Source organism: Neofelis nebulosa, chromosome 7 (assembly GCF_028018385.1).
Source record: "Neofelis nebulosa isolate mNeoNeb1 chromosome 7, mNeoNeb1.pri, whole genome shotgun sequence".
NCBI classification, from domain to species: domain Eukaryota; kingdom Metazoa; phylum Chordata; class Mammalia; order Carnivora; family Felidae; genus Neofelis; species Neofelis nebulosa.
The window spans coordinates 30043097-30064980 of record NC_080788.1 but is presented as its reverse complement, the minus strand read 5'-3'; the positions used below and the strand labels follow the sequence as shown (position 1 = coordinate 30064980).

The 21884-nt window shown below is 37.8% G+C and overlaps 1 protein-coding gene across 3 annotated transcripts in view; it reads left to right on the top strand.

The window, feature by feature from the left end:
• SCAPER (S-phase cyclin A associated protein in the ER) overlaps positions 1 to 21884 on the top strand; it is a 525678-nt gene that overhangs the window by 355865 nt on the left and 147929 nt on the right. For all 3 annotated transcript variants that reach the window (XM_058736955.1, XM_058736953.1, XM_058736954.1), the window contains one exon: positions 5030 to 5145. In XM_058736955.1, the coding sequence (XP_058592938.1) occupies positions 5030 to 5145 (116 nt within the window). The remainder of the gene's footprint in view (positions 1 to 5029; positions 5146 to 21884) is intronic.

Genomic DNA, 21884 nt, shown 5'->3' with positions numbered 1-21884 from the left:
GTTAAATGCCAGACTTCGGCTCAGGTCGTGACCTCACGGTTTGTGGGTTCAAGCCCCGAGTTGGGTTCTGTGCTGACAGCTCAGAGTCTAGAAGCCTGCTGCAGATTCTGTGTCTCCCTCTCTCTCTCTTCCCCTTGGCGTGTGCGTGCTCTCTCTCTCTCTCTCTCAAAAATAAATAAACATTAAATATTATCACATATTTTATCTATAATTCCTACTTCTTTTGCGTATAAGAAGAAAGGAGGTATATATATGTGTTTATATCCCTGTCCTGACTAAGAGTTCCTCTGCTGTATTCCTTATGCTTTAGATGCTTCTGGTACCAGATACAGTAGAAACATTGCTAATGGGATAACCATTCACTACCAAATTAAATCCAGAAAATATTCATGTATATCATATGATCTCATTTATATGAAATTCTACAAGAGACAAAATTAACCTATATTTTGTTTCTTTTTACCTTATGATCCCCTTCACCCATCCCATTTCTTCCACCCCCTATCCTCTGCCTCTAACAACCACTAATCTGTTCTCTGTATCAGTGAGCTTTTTTTTTTTTAATTCTACATGTTTTTCTCTACCTGACTTATTTCACTTAGGATAATGCCCTCAAGGTTTATCCATGTTTTCACAAATGACAAAATTTCATCCCTTTCGTGGCTGAGTAATATTCCATTTTATTTATATACCACATCTTCTGTATACATTTTATTTATCATTGGACATTTATCTTGCTTCCATATCTTGGCTATTGTAAATAATGCTGTGTGAACGTTGGGTACATATATTTTTTCAAATTAGCATTTTAATTTGCTTCAGCTAAATACTCAGAAGTGGAATTTCTGGATCATATGGTACTTGTACTTTTAATTTTTTGAGGAACCTACATACAGTTTTCCATAGTGGCTGCACCAAGTTATATTCCCACCAGTAGTACACAAGGGTTCCCTTTTCTCCATATCCTCACCAACACTAATTCTTTCTTCTTCTTCTCTTTTTCTTTCTTTCTCTCTTTTTCTTTCTTTCCTTTTCTTTCTTTCTTCCTTCCTTTCCTCTTTCTTTCTTTCTTATAATACCATTCTAACAGGTGTGAGGTAATATCTTACTGAGATTTTAATTTGTATTTCCCTAATGATTAATGGTGTTAAACATCTTTTCATATACCTGTTGGTTATCTATGTGTCTTCTTTGGAAAAATGTATATTCAGACCTTCTGGCCATTTTTTTAATTGGATTGTTTGTGTTTTTTACTATTGAGTTGTTTGAGTTCTTTATGTATTTTACCAGAAATATGATTTGCAAATATTTTCTCCCATTCAGTAGATAGCCTTTTCATTTTGTGGATGGTTTCCTTTGCTACATAGAAACCTTTTAGTGTGATGTAGGCCCACTTATTTATTTTTGCTTTTGCTTTTGGTGTTTAAATCTATGGGACTATAAATCAAATCTGTGGTTGCTTCAAGGAGTGGGGGGATTGACTATAAAAGTGGTATGAGGGAGCTTTCTAAGGTGATGGAAGCGTTCGGGTCTTGATAAGGATTTCTCAAATTTATTTGAATGGTATACTTAAGATCTGAGCCTTTTAACCAATTGCAAAGTATACCTCAATTTAAAAAAATACCCAGTAAACATAAGGTGTTCAATCTAACTGATTATCCAGGAAAGGCCAATGAAAACCTCAATGAGGGGCACCTGGGTGGCTTAGTCGGTTGAGCGTCCAACTTCGGCTCAGGTCATGATCTCGCAGTTCGTGAGTTCGAGCCCCATGTCGGGCTCTGTGCTGACAGCTCAGAGCCTGGAGCCTGCTTCGGATTCTGTGTCTCCCTCTCTCTGCCCCTTCTCCCTCATGCTCTGTCTCTCTCTGTCTCTCAAAAATGAATAAGCCTTAAAAAAATTTTTTTTAATTTAAAAAAACAACCCTCAATGAAATGCTATTATGCATTCATAAGAATGACTAAAGTTTTAAAAAAATGATAAAATCAATTTTGGTGTGAATGTAGAATAGCTGAAATTATCACTGTAGTTCATCATGTACACAAATACTTTAGAAAGCTGTTTGGCCATAGCTAATAAAATTGAACCTATGTATACTCTATAACGCAGGAATTCCACTCATATACCCAACGTAACTGCATGTCACAGTTGCACAAATACATGTACAAAAATGTTTAAAGCAGCATTGTCCAGAGTTTGAAAGTGGAAACAACCCAGAGCACCTTGCTGGCTCAGACCTTGGGACACTCATTTAAGCATCTGACTTTGATCTAAATCATGATCTCACCAATCCCAAGTTCAAGCCCCTTGTCAGGCTCTCTGCTGAGAGCTCAGAGCCTGGAGCCTGTTTCAGATTCTGTGTGTCCCTCTCTCTCTCTGCCTCTCCCCTGGTCATATTGTGTCTCTCTCAAAAATAAATAAAAAAAAAAAAATTGAGGGGCGCCTGTGTGGCTCAGTTAGTTAATCTTCTGACTTCAACGCAGTTAATGATTTCACAGTGCATGGGTTCAAGCCCCACATCGGGCTCTGTGCTGATAGCTCAGAGCCTGGAGCCTGCTTCAGATTCTGTGTCTCCCTCTCTCTCAAATATAAATAAACATTGGGATGCCTGGGTGGCTCAGTCAGTTAAGCGTCCGACTTCGACTCAGGTCGTGATCTCCCGGTTTGTGAGTTTGTGAGTTCGAGCCCCTGGTCGGGCTGTGTGCTGATAGCTCAGAGCCTGCTTTGGATTCTGTGTCTCCGTCTCTCTTTGCCCCTCCCCGGTTTGTGCTCTATCAAAAATAAATAAAAAATGTTTTAAAAAAATGTTTTAAATAAATAAACATTAAAAAAAAAACCCAGATGTCAGTCAGCAGTGAAACATTTAAATAAGTTGATTAAGATAATAAGATAATGGTTATCTTCACCCTGTAATGTTAAAAGTGAAAGTAATGTGGAAGGGATGAAAAAAGATGCTAGAATAAAGTAAATTTTTCCAAAAAAAAAAAAAAAAGTTGATGTATATAATCAGACAAGGGAATATTATATTCCAGCAAGGGAAATGAATGAAACACAGGTATAGGCAGCAATGTGGATGAATTTAGAAAAAAAATTTGAGCAAGAAAAGAATATGTAGATTCTGTAGAATATGTAGAGTATGATTCTGTTTTTATAGAACTCAAAAGAAGACAAAGGTAATCTATGATTTTAAAAATCAGGATCGCTTTTACATTTGGGGAAGAAGAAGAGAGAGTGAATGAGATGGGCATCAAGAATATTATGGCATGTTATAAAACTATTTTTTTTTTTATTTTGGAGTTGTTACAGGGTATGTACAGGGCGTTGTGTTTGTTATTTTTTTAATTTTTATTTATATTATTGCTTTTTCATTTTGGATTTGGTATAGGATGTGTTCAATTTGCCATAACTCTTCCAGCTATACAGTTATGATTAGTGCAGTTTTCTTTGTGTTGTGTGCTAATACAAAATTTATTATTATTTTCTAATCATATTGACATCCTAGTCTATGAAGAAAGAATGGTAACAGCATGATGGTTTCAAATTACTGAATACACCTGGGTTTTTCAGTTTTTTTGATGGTTAGTTTTATTGCAAAGAAACATTTTTTCCCATTAAAAACAAAAATTCTTTATTTTCTATCCTAAAAGTATGATTTCTTGTCTAGGATTCACAATAAACTTATTATAGTGTCAAACTGTATTTTATTGTGCACATAGTGAGCGATTAAATGACTAAGGCACTGTACTACCAAAGTCTCGTCAGAAGTCAGTAGTCCACATCAAGCAGAGCATTGTGCTTAGAACATCAGAAGAATCAAACATGTTTGACAGATCTTGTGTATAACTCCTATCTCTCCCTGATGCACCCTCTTATCCCCCCAAAAATACTTAAGTATTTCAAAGATATTTCAGGGCTTGATGAACTATATAGCATGCTCTTAGAAGAAACATAAAGGTGGGGCGCCTGGGTGGCGCAGTCGGTTAAGCGTCCGACTTCAGCCAGGTCACGATCTCGCGGTCCGTGAGTTCGAGCCCCGCGTCAGGCTCTGGGCTGATGGCTCGGAGCCTGGAGCCTGTTTCCGACTCGGTGTCTCCCTCTCTCTCTGCCCCTCCCCCGTTCATGCTCTGTCTCTCTCTCTGTCCCAAAAATAAATAAAAAACGTTGAAAAAAAAAAAAATTAAAAAAAAAAAAAAAAAAAAAAAGAAGAAACATAAAGGTGGTGGTATAATAGCAGATTGCGGTGATTGTTTGTATGCATAGAAACTAATACAGTGTACCATAGAATTGCTCTTGCCTGTCCCCATGCCAGAGAAATGCAAAGAGCTCAGAGATGTTCCTTTCACAAGACTTGTAAACAATTCAGAAATTGTAAAGAAATAATCATCGGTTGAGTTCTATAATGCTGACTTAAGATTCTCCCTAAAATAGCTGAAATGGTGAAAAAAATATATAGAGATGGTTAGGTATGAGATTATCTTGTATTGCCAAGGAAAAAAGTAATACGAGAGGAAATCTTTGTGAAAGTTAGTTTGTCTTGTTAGGTGGTAATTAGCATTACAAGATGATCTGCTTTTTAAAATTATTGCTAAAATATTCTGTATAAAACGGTTTTGCCCTCTGCATGGAGCACTCCATCCCCTCCCCCCCTTTTTTTTTTTTTTGCGTGTTTCAGAACCTCAACCAGAAAAGCCTGTGCTGACCCTTTCCCCAATATATAGTTGGTTCCCTATTATTCTTATAGAGCACCTTCCCTTTTTCTTCAAGGTACTTATCATAATTGAAATTATTTTATTTATGGTTATTTGATTGGTGTTGTTCTCATCCACTAAATTTTAAGCTTCATGGGGGCAGCAACTATGTCTTCTGTGTTCACCAGTTTCAACCTCCTGTTCATAGCACTGCATAAACATTCAATAAGTATTTGTAGAATAACTGAACCAACAGAGTGTTTGACACTACAACTAAATATTTCATTTGGTGATCATTCTATGCCTGAGAAATTGGGCTAATTTCTACTTGTATTTCTGTCTAGAATGTAGCAGATCAGATTGCATTTCAAGTTGCTGGTGGATTAACAGCCCTTGAACACATTCTTCAAGTAGTAGTCCCAACCACAAATGTGAACACAGCCTCACGAATTCCTCTTAAGTAAGTATAGTTTTTTAATCTGTCTTTCACGTTTCATTTGTGAGTCATTTCTGCTCTATGGTTTCCATATGGGGGACCACAAGAAACTTGTATGTGTATTCAGGCTTGAATAGCAAAAGCTTACACTCCCCATTAGGGAGAAAAACAGAGGTGCTCGACTTCACTTACAAAACTCAAATCGAGCCTAAAAGCCTTAAAAAGGAAATCTCCTTGGTCTATGACCTTCTCTAATCCTAAAACAAGAAGAATGGATGAACTCCTGGGCAGCTTTAACTGCTTACATAAATTGAACAGAACTGAATAGTAGTAGCAAAAAGGTAGTACAAGAAGAGGTAAGTACATTAACAAAGGCCTGAGCTGTGAAATTTGAAGAAATCCCTAACATACAGGAAGATTAGTCTGAAGCCAAGACTGCCATAGTCTAGAGTCCTGGCCAAATAGCTGGCAACTGAATTGCAGTTCAGTCTTTAACTGCAAATTGCTCTTTGTCATATGGATCCTGCACAAGCTTTGGACCCAAGATCTGCTTTCCTCTTCTCTCAAGTCACTCTGTGATCCCTGGCCGCCTGGGATATAGTAGCAGACAGCTTTATTTCAGAAGGACTACATTCTGGAGGGGTAGCATGCACGGTTTCTGGATATTTTGTGGAGACTCTTATTTACAGAGTTTAAATGAGAAGTTTTGATAAAAGTTTACTTGTATCACTGAGAAAACTTAAATATTTAGTTGGCCCAACAAAAGTGAGTGCTTTATTTGTCCACTGGATACTACAGAAATTGCAAGAATATATCATCTTTTCTCCTGAGAGACATTTTGGTAAAATAAAAATAGCACTGGCTTTGGAGTTGGACAAACCTGGATTCCGGTTTTACCTGTGCCAGTGACCAGCTGGGAGAATTGGGGCAAGTGCCTTATTCTTGTGGCATCTGTTTCCTCATTTGGTTACTCAGGGGTAGTCATGTGCACCTCATAGTGCTACTCTGGGGATTGGATGAATCCCCAGAGTTTTATGTGAGAGTTTTCGTCAACCTCAAAGTGTTATATAAATGTTAGGTAACAGTTTTTAAGTAGTAGTTTTGCCTGCTTTAAGACAGTGTTATATTATCTCTTCGAAATGATACATTTCTAAGAACAAACTGATAGTGAAGTTAGTTTAGGTTCCTTTGCTCTACTGACAAAGTAGAGATTAATAAAAGAAGCTATAGGTATCCTTTGAGTCAGGATATCCTTCTGTGTAGCAGAAAGTTCTACATCAGTCAGATATAGCACGCATGGAGGTTTTCTAACCCAGGATAGTTGATATTTCTTATCAAAATGGACTTTAGTGACAGTGTGTTGTTATCACTCAGTGTTTGTTAATTGACAGGGAGAGAGGAAATAAATTTGAGATAAGAAAGGAAATGGCAGGGGCCCCTGGGTGGCTTAAGTGTCTGACTTCAGCTCAGGTCATGATCTTGCAGTTCGTGAGTTCAAGCCCCATGTCGGGCTCTGTGCTGACAGCTGGGAGCTGAGGCCTGCCTCAGATTCTGTCTCCCCTCTCTCTGCCCATCCCCCACTCGTACTCCATCTCTGTCTCTCAAAAATAAATGAACATTAAAAAAATGTTTTTTAAAAAGAAAGGAAATGGCATTTGATTCTTTGGGACAGGGCTTTGATAACTGTTAATCATTCATATTGTTCATCTTAAGTGCACCTGTAGGGGCACCTGGGTGGCTCAGTCAATTAACTGTCTAACTCTTGTTTTCTTTTTTTTTTCTTTTTAAATTTTTTTTAACGTTTATTTATTTTTGAAGGAGAGAGAGACAGAGAATGAGGAGGGGAAGGGTCAGAGAGAGAGGGACACACAGAATCCAGAGGGGCTCCAGGCTCTGAGCTGTCAGCACAGAGCCCGATGTGGCACTAGAACTCAACGAGCTATGAGATCATGACCTGAGCTGAAGTCGGTTGCTTAACTGACTGAGCCACCCAGGCACCCCTGACTCTTGATTTCCACCCAGGTCATGATCTCGCAGTTCATAAGATCGAGCCCAGTGTCAGGCTCACTCTCTTGCTCTCTCTCTCTCTGTCTCGCAAATGAAATAAATAAACATTAAAAAGAGTAAAATTAAATGCACCTATAGTTTTTTGTTTTGTCTTGTTTTGCTTTTTTTTGTTTTGTGGTAGGTTTAAACATGCATGAGACTGAGCTCTCTGGCTGGTAACTTAGATGCCTGTTTTACAAAAGCTACATTTGTCATTGTGGCAAAAAGCATGCTTTGGTGCTTATCTGTGCCTATCATTTTGGGAACAGAAGAAGTTTCCATACTTTCTAAAAAGACCTGAGCAAGAGTTAGTGCACCAACATTGGAAACAAGCTCTGGAATCTTGGGAGTCCAGCCCAGTACTCCTCTGATGGTCACCAGCTGACCACAGTGCCAGGATTGAGAGTTTGTTTCTTCATCTCACCTTAGGCCAATAGATTTGTGTGTTCATCCAGGCACTGTTTGCTAAGTGAGGCCAACACTCAGGGCAGTGGGCATCGAGCAGTGACTCTAAGATTCTCTTCTCCTGAGCACAGCTCAAGATCATGTTGACTTTCTAAACTAGCCTCCCTTCTCAGGGCTAGAGGATTAAGTCTAGGAGAGTGTTATGCTGCTTACTTAGAAAGGGGCAAGAGAAATGCCACAGCTGTGTGAGATTTAGTATGGACTCAGACACTCTGGTGGGCATGAGTCAGTGGCTTAACTCAGAAAGTGTTCTTTCTCATATTCCTTCCAACTACTATTCTGTACAAAGCAGTTGTTTTGCTTTTGTTAGAACCAGGGAAAACCCATAGAATTGCTTGAATCCTTGCATCCTTGAGAGGACTTAGTTAGGATGTGGTATTCCAAAATCAACCTTCTTAACAAATGTGTTCCCATAAAATTGTTTTCAGTGCCAAGAAAGATCACCCTGAAACAAAGCAATTTTCATTTCATGTTTTATCTACTTTTGGGATTACTCATATTAATTTGCCTGTTAATTTTAATTGCAGAAAACAAGTACAAAAGAATGAATGAATATTCTAGCCTTTTCTTTGGTTTGGGCTAATAACAATTGTTTATTACAGCTTTTAATATTTGAAAATAGATGGTAGTTTGTCATTTTCTTTGGACATAGAGAATGCCTCAAGTGATGTAAATAAGAAGATAGATCTGATGTGATTAGAAGCTGTGGTCAAAGCTTTGTGTTGTGTTTTTATAACAGATTTACAGAGCAACAATGATAATAGAAGGGAGAGTTGGTACTTACTGGCATTCTACATATCCGAACCCTTTTCAGGCAGCAATAGATGTTCATAATTCACAAAGAAACCCACATCCCCTTTCAGGCCATGATCACTAGGCTAAGTCATCCCTAGGTTGCCTTTCACTTCCTTGGTATTCCTATTTCTTGACACTCGTAGACAATGAAGGACCCAAATGGTTAACTCTCCAAGCCACTCTAGGTTGTTCAATGGAAAACTCACCAGGCCCCTATTTCTTCTCTGTTAGCCGTGCTTATCTTCCTTGATTGCACCTCTGGACCCAATTTTTATATAGAAGTACTATAGTTTCATCAACACAGAACAATGCAGATGGTATAGTATAGCAAAAAATAAATAGGCTCTGGAGTCAGATCTGAGTTTAAATTCTCTGCTTTTCACTTATTAGTTATATGACATTGGTCCAAATTGCTTGTTATAACAGAGCCTCAGTTAAATAGTAACACTATCTTGTTGAGTAGGACTTGTTGGCTGTTGTGAGAATTAAAAGTGTGTGTGTTTGTTAAGTGCCCTGTGCAAAGAAAGCACTTAGTTAATATCAGTGGGTTTTGTTGTGGTTGTTATGATGTTGACTTGATATTATCTTAATTAACTGAGCTTTAAATCCCCAACTCTCTGCCACTTTGGCTTCTAAAAAGCTATAATCTGTTTTACTTGTGCATTTGTTTTTTTCATCTTAAGCACAAACTTCATCCTGATAAATTTTAGTCTTGCCTGTCAAGATCTATTTTGGATCCTGATTTGACCTCTAACTTAGTGTCTTTTTCTTTAACTTTGTGTCAGACCGAAAGTTGATCTGTAGAATATATGCATCTTCATCTAAATCACTGAAAAAATATCTACCGGGTTAGGGAATAGTTCAGTTTAGCACTTTATTAATGAACTATCTTGTACTCCATTTATTGTATTGCCATCTCCCAGATAGACTATAATTCCTTGGGACCAGAAACCATAGTAAATACATTACTTTTATTTTTATAAAAACAATATTAGCGTAAATCATAATGGCATCTTAGTAAATATCATTTGAATACATGAATTAATTATTTTTCCCATGGATAGAAATCAAGCAGGAAAAGAGCTCACTGCATTGGGGCGCCTGGGTGGCTCAGTTGGTTAAGTGTCTGACTCTTCATTGCAGCTCAGGTCATGATCTCATGGTTCATGAGATCGAGCCCCATGTTGGGCTCTATGCTGACAGTGAAGAGCCTGCTTGGGATTCTCTCCCTGCCTCCCACCCCTGCTTGCTCATGTTCTGTCTCTCATTCAAAATAAAGAACTTAAAAAAAAAAAAAAAAAAAGAGCTTACTGCATCAAATACTTGACTCTGTGGATTTGAAATATGGTCACATCTCAGCCAAAAAGGGTCCTTGATTTTGACCACTCTTTAGGAATTTTTTTTTAATTTTTCTTTAAATTTCTATGTATTTATAATTAAGTCAAGTATCTATAACTGCCACTTACTGAAAAAGCCAAATGGGGATGCTAGAACTGTACTCTTGGTCATCCTTACCACAGTTTTAGAATCACAGCACATTGGTATATTATGAGATGGTCCCGATTTTAAACTATGTTAAAAATAGATACTTCTCACTGCCGTGTTCTTTATAAAGTAAACCTATTTATTCATATCAAACAAATTAAGTTGTTTTCTTTTTTTTTTTTTTTTTTGCTTTATGGTATATACATCTATGTATAATAAATCGGTCTTAGGTAAAACAGCAGTCACTGAATATAATAATAAAAGTAAATAAATTTAGAATGATGTGAGGTGGAACTTTGCTTCCTAGGAAGATCATTTACAAGATACCACAAATTTATTCTCCAAAGTAAAATAAAATAAAACTTGTGATTTTGTGCAGTTTATTCACTTGGCAGTATTGCCTGTACTTGATCCTTTGCGTTGGTAAGGAGACAGACCTTACTTAACATTACTGGGTATATCCTTAGTGCTGGTCACTCTGCTAGGGGCTTTGTATGCCTTCCCTATTTACTCCTCACAGTCACTAGCAGCCTCGTCTGTGGCCTGCTACCAGAATGAGGGTCGACTGCCGTCATGTTTGGAACGTGACTGCACCCTGAGGGAGCCATAATATCCCTTTTGAAAGCATGTTTATTCATTCCGAATAGCAACAAGAATGTTCAGAATTGCTTTCCCATGATTATTGAGGTTTTGTCTCTAAAGGCTTCTGTTCCCTTTTCTTGGTCTTATGATACACAGTAGAGACTGGTGGAGTTCATCTTATAATGGAAAAGAGATATTCCTTTGTGTTCCAGAAGCAGGTAAATAATCTAGGGCTTCTAGGACTTTTCAATCCTAATGACCAGGGGAAAAAACTATTTTCCAGGGAGTCCCTTCTTAGGATCAGTTATAAGCATGTGTGGACATGGGAATGGGACTGCCACATTTAGGAACCGTTCCAAATAGACCCTGTCCATAGGGAACTTAGAATCATAGAAAATGAGATGGATTAAACTCTATCATTAGAGCCTGCTGTATTACCTTGGTGGAACAGGCACTCTGGTGGTATACACAAACTTCAGAAAAGGAATGTTTTGCTGCATATCCAGTGTCTGCAAACTTAGTTTCCTGAGATGCCTGGCCTCATGTGCTCTATAGCGTACTTCTTACTCTGGTCTCTTGACTCACTTGTCTGTTCTTTTGGGGGCTCATTTACTTTGCCTTTTTGTTTTGTTTTGGTTGTTTTTTTTTGTTGTTGTTGTTAAATTTGTTAAATCTTTGCCTTTCTCTTCAAGTTGCAACACAATCCATACTCTGTTAATTCAGCTTTCACCATGAGTTCCTCCCCTATTATCCTTTCATCTCTCTTCTTGGTTTGTCATACTCACTTCATATCTGTTGTCGTTTTTCTGGGTGTTTTGAATACTACCTGTTCTAAGCATTGCACCATGCCTCTTCTTAGCAGCTCTGTTTTATGTCATGTGATGCTCCCTCAATGGCCATACCTGATTCAACCAAGAGTGGACATTTGACTGGAGCAGCCAATCTATAGACCAGCCAACAATATCAGACTTAAAACTCAGCCCAGAAAGTTAAACTGAGCCAGTCAAATATCTCTCTCAGGAATTTGCAGTTGGAAAGTTGTACAACTCCAGCTCATTTTTTCTAGTGTATTTGAATTTGAAAAATCACGTTGAGTAACTTCTGGGATGGCCATTACAGGGCTCTGTTCACTCCAAGTTTAGCAGGGCTAACGAAGGCCATTTGGGAAAAAAGGAGGAGAACAGAACTGTTTCAGGAGAGAGAAGGGAGATGGAAATGAGAGCGGGTCCAGTCTACAGAGCTGCCATTGTTCCTGCCCTCCTGAGGTCTAGTAGTTCATTTTCTCCTGGATTCATGGGAAGTTCCCAATAACCTTCAATAAATGCCTCTTTTACTTGAGATATTTCTAGTGAATTTCTGTCCCTTCAAACCAAAAGAGCCTGATACTTTTAAATACAAATATTAAAGATTTCTTAAATTCTAGATTGGGTTGAAAATACTTCACTGTGTTATAGAGACTTCCTTGTGACCTCTTTTGTTTTTCTAAATTCTTTCCTATCAAGAAAGAATGAATGCCCACAGTTTAAAGTAGAAGTAGAGAGAAAACACGCTCTACAAGTTCTCTAGAGTATAGTTCTTTATGAACATTAAATGTCTCTACAAGCTGGGACTGGCTGAACTTTCCTTCTCTCTGCTAACCCCAGTTTGGAGACTCTGTATAGAAAATTATGTAGATTAAACTTTCTGTCTCTGGTTGCTAAGGCAAACACACTTAAGTAGCATACTCTAGAGTGCAGAGCTTATCTTCAGGATCAAAGGTAAGAAAATGTATTATATATTATTCTTTAAGAATAGAAGTGCCTGGGTGGCTCAGTCAGTTAAGTGTCAGACTTTGGCCCAGGTCATGATTTCGCAGTTCATGCTCAGGCCCCATGTCAGGCGCTGTGCTGACAGCTCAGAGCCTGGAGCCTGCTTTGGATTCTGTGTCTCCCTCTCTCTCTGCCCCTCCCCCACTCACACTCTGTCTCTCTGCTTCTCTCTCACTCAAAAATAAATAAACATTAAAACACAAATAACAGTACTATTCATATTTTTTATAGCTATCAAGTGTTAACTTTCTTGGTGGCCCTCAGTCCCAGATCGGTTACCTCGTCATTAACATTATAATTAGGAATTAGTTTGAATCCTGGTAACATTTACAAACAACTGAAAAGTGTATTTCTTTAGACCCTGCTCTCCCAGGCTTGATCATAATGGGCCATAGTCCAACTTTTTGATAAAAATAAGTTTGTTCATGAGAAACCCAATCGTTTCACAAGTTATTTTTGGAAACTGGAAAACAGTTGCCTATTTTGACTCCGAGACTATGATGTTTAGAAGGTGAGAAGACTGTGAGATCAATTGTCCCTCCCCCTCAAATCCTGGCAGCATGATGCAGCTCGGAACAGTAATCACGCGCTACAAGATAGAGCTTCATTATATTTTTAAGAACTGAATAATATGCCTTTAATAGCACAGTTTCAGTCACTAGGAGAAAGAGACAGCGTTTGTAAAAGACAAATTGTCCTCTGTTAGTTAAGTCATTTTATAGTACCTAACAGAAAGAAGAAAAGCATTGGCTTATCCCATTTCAGGGCAACCCTTTTGGGGATTGCAGTCTTGTTTCTCTCAGGGAAACCAAGCAGTATCTCCATATTATTCAACATTTATCTCAGAGTATGGCTTACTTAAATACCTGATGCAAACTTCAGAGCGTTGTATCATCTCTTATTCCTTCCTCTCTCTCACCCAATAAGAAATGCAAAACTTCATTCCAGAGGGGGTTGTTGTTTTACCAAAATTGCATTGGTAGATGCTGGATTCATGTTTTCTAATACAAGTAGACTTGAAACTTTATTTGTAGTTCAGTCTACGTTAAGGCATTTGTTATCATGTAGAAAGTTCTCCGGCAACACTTTGTCAAACATTTTTGGTTATCTATCTGGTTAAGAAAATCTTTAACTGGACTATCATTGTTAAATCACTCCTGGAACATTATTCACATCTTACCTGAAGCTCTCACTTGCTTGCCATTTTCTTTGCACTATTACCTTTTCCTGGGAATTATTTTCACCAAGCCTAGCTATTGACTCAAAGATCAGGTTAATTGCCTTATTGAAAATCAAAGTGCATGTAAATAGTTCTCTACATTGACATTTGAGTTAAGGTAAATACAGATCTCTCACCTTTTCAAATTGATGCATTCTAACAAAGATGGTTATAAGGTTAATTTCTATTAAGTAAATCCAATTTTCTTATTAATTTCCTTCATAAAGTCAACAATGAATTTCTATGGGCAAAGTATCAATGCATTACATAATCGATGAAGAGCATGTAGCCAAGTCATTTGGTGTTCTAGACAGTGTAACACAGCAGTCTTGTTGAAAACACACTTCAGTACTTTCAGAACCATGAATTATGTAGCACTCTCCTAACTTTGTAACTCTCTTTTCTTGTCACCTTCTGGGACTTGAATCCTTGAAAACTACCTACAGAGGATGAAGATTATATCATATTTTACAAGTACATACCACAGTCTAACACATAATGTATGTTAGGCTAAAATTTACTTCTGTAAACATACTCAGTTTTCCACTTGGCTAGCTCTAGAGCTCAAGCCAAAAATACCTGTATTTAGAATTAGAGAAAGGGGAATATAATGCACTAATGGATTAAACTTAACTGGGTTTCAGTGTCAGAGCATTAGGGTTCAAATACCAGCTTTGCCAGTATTTGATGTGAGACTTGTCTCATAAGGCCTTATTGGCTGTAGTATTTTTCATCTGGGAAATAGGGGAAAGATTCCTGTTTCACAGGGTTGTTGTAAAGATGAAATGCTAATATGTATAAAGGGGCTTTGTGAATTGTCATACTCTAACATGGGACGCCAGTGGCATCTGGGGCAGAATGCAGGATTGTCCTTCACACTGGAAGGTGTGTGGCATCCTTTGGCCCATTAAATAACATTAAATAGCCATTAGATACCTGTGTTCCCATTGTTTTGACAACCAAATATGTCATTACACATTTCTACCTTTTACTTACAGGATTAATACCATCCTGATTGTGAACTATGTGCTGGGCAATAGAGTTGTGGAAATAAGGAAAACATTGTCCATATCCTCAGGAAGCTCACTTGTTAGGGGGTGAGCTAACCAAGGAAAGATGTAATTTAGTACAGTGTGCTAAGTAAAACTATAGAAGTATGCACCAAGTACAGAAATAGCACAGAGGATGGAGCAGTTAACTGCCAGGGGAGGACACAGAGTTATAACATCCAAACTGGGTTTTAAAAGAAAAGATTCAGAGTTTGCCAAATTAACAAATCTTCCTCAGTTGACAGAGAGCACAGCATGTACAAGATCATGGAGGCCTGAAATAATAGGGTGTGCTTAGGGAGCTGTACACGTTAGAACAATATCAGAAATATTTAGGTATGAATGAATTGGGCAAATGACAATTCAGGGAAAAGTAAAAGGCATCCATTCCTTATTTATTTCACATTTGGGGGCGGAGGGAGTTCCTGTCAGTTTTATTCACTCATCTATAATTGTTGCCACTATCTTAATTTCAGCCCTATTGCTTATACTGTTGTTACCAAATACAAAGAGGAATTTAGTCATTTAACATACTTTTATTGCCACGGACCTGGTGCTTTGTTTATCGTGGTGGATAGAAGATGTGCAAGAGAACCTTTGCGAAGGAGTGCTTAGAACCCCTGCAGAACACTTGGCGTTTTCAGAAGTACAAGAGTAGTAAAACTGCTTTATAAATATGTTAGATTTTTTAACAGAGTTTTTGGCACGTCTTCCCCAATGTTATCACTGATATAAATGAAGAAACTAAGGCTTAAAAATATGAAAGGATTTGTCATCAGTCATCACGTTGGCAGCTAGGACTGAGCATCCTGTTCTGGTGTCTGTTTTCTGTACCTTCCTGCCTTGTTGTTTCTGATATGTGAGCACGTAACTTTAGCCATTTTAATAAAAATAAAATACCATTTCATTAATATCTTATAAAAAATTACTGTCATTATGCCTGTGAGTTGCTGGAGTTTTGTTGTTGTTGTTATTGTTACTTGTTTGTTGTTTAGTTTTTGACTTTTGGTGGGGGAGAGACTGACTGGTTTTGGATTTTTAGTTTAGGATTTTTTTTTTGTAGTGGTTTGTTGGTATATGTATAGGAAATGTTTGTGGAATCATTTTTCCCACCTAGGAGCCAAAGAGGGACAAGAGGAAGTGATCTAACAAAAAATGAGAAAGATAGACAAAAACCACTCATAACTGTTTATAAGACAAAATGTCCAGGGAATATTTAGCAATGAAGTTGAAAAAAGAAATAGAACATTTCAATATTACCTTAAATACCTTTTTCAGAACTTAAATCAGGTGGCACATACGGAGAAAACTGATCATAGTATTTACTCCTGTTATTACCTGTTCTAGATATTATGGAGTTAGAAACCAAGTACCACTTCATGTGCCCACTACATCGTAGCCCTCAGTAAATGTTAATAAAATGGTACTTGCCATTTTATTGGTACTAACATTTACATTTCACAGTGTGGGTGAAATCTGGAATACAGCCCACTGTTAATAAATAATTCCTCTTTTCTAAGCAGGATTGTTTGAATATAATTCTAAATATCTGTTTTTAGATCCAAGCCTACTAAAAGTGACTAACTTTCCCTAAGACAATAAAAGTAAAAAATTATTTTGCAAGCCAATTAGCCATAGTGATTGGTAAATACTCTTCTCCATTTGACATATTGAGGCATTTTGTTTGTGTCTCAAAAGGCTGCACAGAGATGGTTACATTTGACAGCTGTTGTACCACTAATAAGATTAAAGTAAAGAAATTAGTTTTGTCGACTTTAATCTGCTGTTTAACACTGCAAACCACCTGGGGTCTTCTCCAGGGTCTGCATGTCTAATTGTGAATTTAAAATTACATAACCAGATCCTACTTACAAATATATCTAAAGATTTGCTAACAGTAACTGTCTTGTTACTAGACCAGACAGTTTAGCACTAGACTTTAAAATTAATGTTTTAATTTGGCAGTCACCCTGCATTTTTAAATGTAGTATTCTAATCTTTGAAACATAACACCTTCTCAGTGGGAGGTTAATTTTAGGAAATGAAGAAAGTTTCATTAGGTTGGTGCTTAAGATATGTATGATTTTTCCATCTAAAATTAGAATATATCTATGGAATAATTAAATTGCCAATTCTAATTGTACCAAATTGACCGATTTAAAAAAAAAAACAAAAAAAACCTTGAGATAACACATCTAGGTGAAGGTTTCTTACTGCTTGCTCTGGGCACCATTATTATTAGGAAAATAGTTTACTTTAAATATTAATGTTGGTGTTATTAAAATGTTATGTTGTAGAGAAGTTTCTGGGTGGCTTAGTTGGTTAAGCATCTGACTTAGGTCATGATCTCATGGTTCATGAGTTCGAGCCCCACATCAGACTCTGTGCTGACAGCTCAGCACCTAGAACCTGCTTCGGACTTGGTGTCTCCCTCTCTCCACCCCTCTGCTCATGCTCTGTCTCTTTCTGTCTCTCAAAAGTAAATAAACATTTAAAAAAAGTTATGCTGTAGAATGTGATATGCAGTGCAATAATCCTTTGTGATTATTACATTGAGTTTTAATGCAAACTGAAGCGTAGGGTACATATAATTATTTATAACCCCACAGCGAAGGTCATTTGGTCAGGCAGTCTTATTAGCATCCCTTGAAGACCCCCCATCTTTTTTTTCAATGTTTATTTATTTTTGAGACAGAGACAGAGCTTGAGCGAGGGAGGCACAGAATCTGAAGCAGGCTCCAGGCTCTGAGCTGTCAGCACAGAGCCTAACGCGGGGCTCAAACTCGTGAAACGCAAGATCATGACCCGACCTGAAGTCGGCCACTTAACTGACTGAGCCGCCGAGGTACCCCGAAGACCCCCCATCTTGACCTGAGCTTTATTGTTCCTGAATGTTGGTTCCCCCACTGGCCCTGCTTACCCCAAGTGTTCTGGCATCAGACAAATGGATCAGGAACAAGAAAGGCAGTGTGGCTTTAGACTAGTCTTCACAGCACCATTGGAAAAAAATTTTCTTTCACCCACAGCTCATGCTGATCCAAATGTCCCATTATCCATTGCAAAAAAAAAAAACTTCCCAAATTCTGACACAAGTTCACCTTTTCTGTGGTCACAAAAATGTCAAAACTGAATAATCCACAGGTATATTGGGCATCACAATCGGAAGTGGAGTTCAGTTTGCCTGCCTGCCTGCTGCCTCTAGGGTTAGCACCTTAAAGAAGTTGGTGGGCACTGACTCTTGCTTCTTGCTGATTACCCAATACTACTTCACATAGGGCTTTCCATCAGCCTCCATCCTGCAGGCAAACCCAGATACACATGACCGTTCAGGGCTCCCAGGGAGTCTGGTCAGACCCAGGCCACCACCTTCAGGAAGCCTTCCCTGACTTGACCTCCAACTTGTGTCAATCTACAGGACTGCCTCTCATCATGAAACCTCTGTGCCTTTCATGGCTTCCCTAGGAGGCTGGAAGCTCCCTACAGGGTAGAGACTAGCTTTTGCCCTGTTTTCCTGATGCCTATCACTGGATCAGGCAGAATGGGTAGTGGCACTAAATACCACTGAAAGAAAAAAAAAAAAAACTAAGGAGAATATGTTAGGAAATGACTATAGTATAGCTGATAACCTGATAGTATAGCTAATACAACCTCACTGAAGATGAGGAATGAGTATGGCATATGCCAAGATATGTTTCAACTGTCTTTAGTATTGGTGGTGATAATTTTGTTTTACTGAAACTGTTGTGTGTTGTAGTATAAAGCAGGTGAGTAATTATGGATATTCTAATTCTGTCATCCTCAGTGCATTTGAGGGCCAAGATTTTCCGTGTCAAAGAAAGAATAGAGAGCTATTATATAGAAGAGTTTAAAGGGGAAAAAAATCCCTTAGTCCTGAATTTGAATCTGAAATATCACTATGCATTCATAAGATATTTTATCTTTAAGTAGGTGGCATGGTTCCTACCTCTACTCATTCTAATGAGTGTTTAAAAAATAGAATAGTGGAAAATGTGGTTAATTAGTGTGTTAATATATTCCACAGCTGTATATTCTTGTATATTGTGCTTGAAACAAGGAAAGCAGTTGTCCCTTCATTAGACATTTCTGGGCTCAGACAACTCAGTGCTGCACACTGTGATGGCTCCAAAGAGAATGAATCAGGCAAGGACCTTGCCCAGAAGAAATTTAGAGTAGTCCCATAATAGAATAGAGTTCTCAGTGGTTCAAAAGGAGTGTTTTCAGCCTCAAGAATTGGCGTAGGCAGCTCTCAAGTGGCCACTCCTGTAAGGCCAGGCCTAGGTCACAGGCTTCATTCTGGGGGTGGCCACTTGCTTGGTGGGTCCACTTAGGGTATTTGAATCCTAACTGCAGTTGGATCTCCCTAGTTTGAGATAACTCTTTTTTTTAATGTTTATTTATTTAATTTGAGAGAGAGCACACACTCTAGCAGGGAGAGGGGCAGAGAGAGAAGAAAGAGAGCGCTGTTAGCGCAGAGCCCAATGCAAGACTCAATCCCACAAACGGGGAGATCATGACCTGAGCTGAAACCAAGAGTTTCAGCTCACTTAACTGAGACACCCAGGCACCCCTCAGATAACTCTTTTTAATACTATCTAAAGAAATTATTTTAGTTTGGAGCTTTATAAAGACAAAGCATAATTTAAGAATGACAGTTTTTATAAACTATATACTATTTATTAAATGCTTAATGCAAATCAAATATATTTTTTTAAAATTTTTTTTTCAACGTTTTTTATTTATTTTTGGGACAGAGAGAGACAGAGCATGAACGGGGGAGGTGCAGAGAGAGGGAGACACAGAATCGGAAACAGGCTCCAGGCTCCGAGCCATCAGCCCAGAGCCTGACGCGGGGCTCAAACTCACGGACCGCGAGATCGTGACCTGGCTGAAGTCGGACGCTTAACCGACTGCGCCACCCAGGCGCCCCTGCAAATCAAATATATTTTGAGGCTCTAGTTTTAACATTCTTTTCTCCCTTCCCTAAGGAACTGGTATTAAATACTCCAGTTCTGTGTGTTCTGATTCAGTTTCAATAATCTTCTTTGCTAAAACAAATTCTATATCATTTGCTAACCACCCTCTGTTTTGTGAGGATCTGTCACATTTCCACACTTATCCACATCAGGCAACCCCTTTCTTACATGAAGGTTGAAACAGTAATTGATGAAACTTCCTGCAGCTGTATGATGTGACTCTGGTATTTGCTGTGCCTACTTGGCATAGAATTTTGCCCTGCAGGACAATATAACTAAAGGAGTATATAGCTATGTATCATTTATTAAATGCTTAATGCAACCAAAGGAATTTGGTAAGTTATATGTACTGGGGCTCTGGTTGTAAAATGCCCATGGAAGTTGTTTTTAAATGTCTGCGGTCTTCACACAGGTGTAAGACAGTGGATTTTGGTGAACAGTATTTTCCGAAAAGTCTTAACTAGTGCAAACTGCATAAGAATATAAACTATGTAATTCCTAAGTTATATTATCATACCCTCTTAGGCTACAACCACCTGGGGCTTTTCTAATTAATTATTTCATAGTGTATAGGTACCAATCTTAATGTCTGAGTTTTACTAGTGTTTTATTACTCCTTTTAATATGGAAATATGTTACTGTACTGATTGCCAAAATATCCAGTTTTGTGATGCCTTTTCTCTCCTCACTTTTCAGAGGCAACATTTTCAGTGAGAAGACTTACTGACACAAGATTCACTCATGTAGTCACAATCATTTGGGGCACAAAGCCTTTATCTAAGCCAGCCACAGTGTACTTTTGACAGAATGGACAATAAGATTTTAATGTCTTCTCAGAAGATACTTTTAAAATCTGGGGCTTTCTGTTTGATGTTAAAAAGTGCTTCTGGTCATTTGAGTTTTAAATTACAGGGAAAGCCTCCTGGGCAGACCACCCAGGCTGTGTTCAAAGAAGTGATCTTTCTAAGACAGGTGCTTTTCAAATAGAAGTTGTCTTTCAAACAAGTTTTACTGAGAGGACAAGTTTTTCCTGACCCTGAGATTTTTGGTACCCTCACCCCCCGCTTTTTTTCTTATCAGAAAGTAGTTTCTTTGTGGAAGTTTCTTGGGGGAGTTTTGTGAGCATAAGATTATATAGATGCACATTCCACACTTACCAGTAAATGCTTTTTCTTTAAAGCACAGAGAGCATTAGGACAAAATCTTATACTTTGTGTTTTTTATGGGTATGTTTATTGATGCCTTATGATATTCCATAAGTGATTTTAGACAAGTTGTAGGGATTTGATTGAATGAAACAGAAAAATTGAAATTAAAAATCAAGGTTATAGGGGTGCCTGGGTGGCTCAGTTGGTTGGGTGTCGGACTTCAGCTCAGGTTCATGGGCTGACAGCTCAGAGCCTGGAGCCTGCTTGGATTCTGTGTGTGTGTCTCTCTCTCTGCCCCTCCCACTCTCTCTTTCTCTCAAAAATGAATAAGCATTAAAAAATTTTTTTAAAAATCAAGATGATAAAAATTATAGATCAAAACAAAAAGGAAAAATAGCGTACAATTATAAAGCTATAAGGTTCTACATTTTTAAGTCCTTAAGGATCTACAATTGTATATATTAATCCTACTATAAAACTACAATACACAAAACCATGTAATATGGCACAATGAATGCTTAACAAAATCATCAGTTAGAGTAGGAAACCAGGGAATATATCCTGTATACAGTTATGATAGAGATACCATTTCAAACCAGTAGAGCAAAAGTAGTTTATTCAATAACCTTTTGGGGGTAGGGGGGATAAATGTAGGTTTCTGGCTCACACCACATGTCAAAATAAATTCTAAACGAATTGATAGTGAATTTATAAAACCATAAAATTACCACACACAATGATCATTCAAGAAAAAATAAAAACAAATAGCTGGATACAACTGTATAGTTACCTCATCTCATAGCGAAAAAGAACTTTTTAAACAATGAAAGGAAGGGAAGAAAAAATAAAACCACAAAGAAAATAATTGTTAGACTACATAAGATTGTTTAGCTTCGATACATAAAATAATAATACTGTGAAAATAACATGAACAAAATGAAAGGTAGTAGATAAACTGAAAAAAGCATTAACAACATGTATTAACCCTTTGCCATAATGAGAGAATCCTTATAAATCACTAAGAAAAAGATGAAAACCTTTTTTATGTTTTTCATCAATAAAGACATCACCTTATTGATGAAAAACAATAAACATTTTTAAAATAGAGAATAAGAATAATTAACAAAAAGATGAGTAGACATGGCAACTTCATTTTGAAAAACTTCAATAAC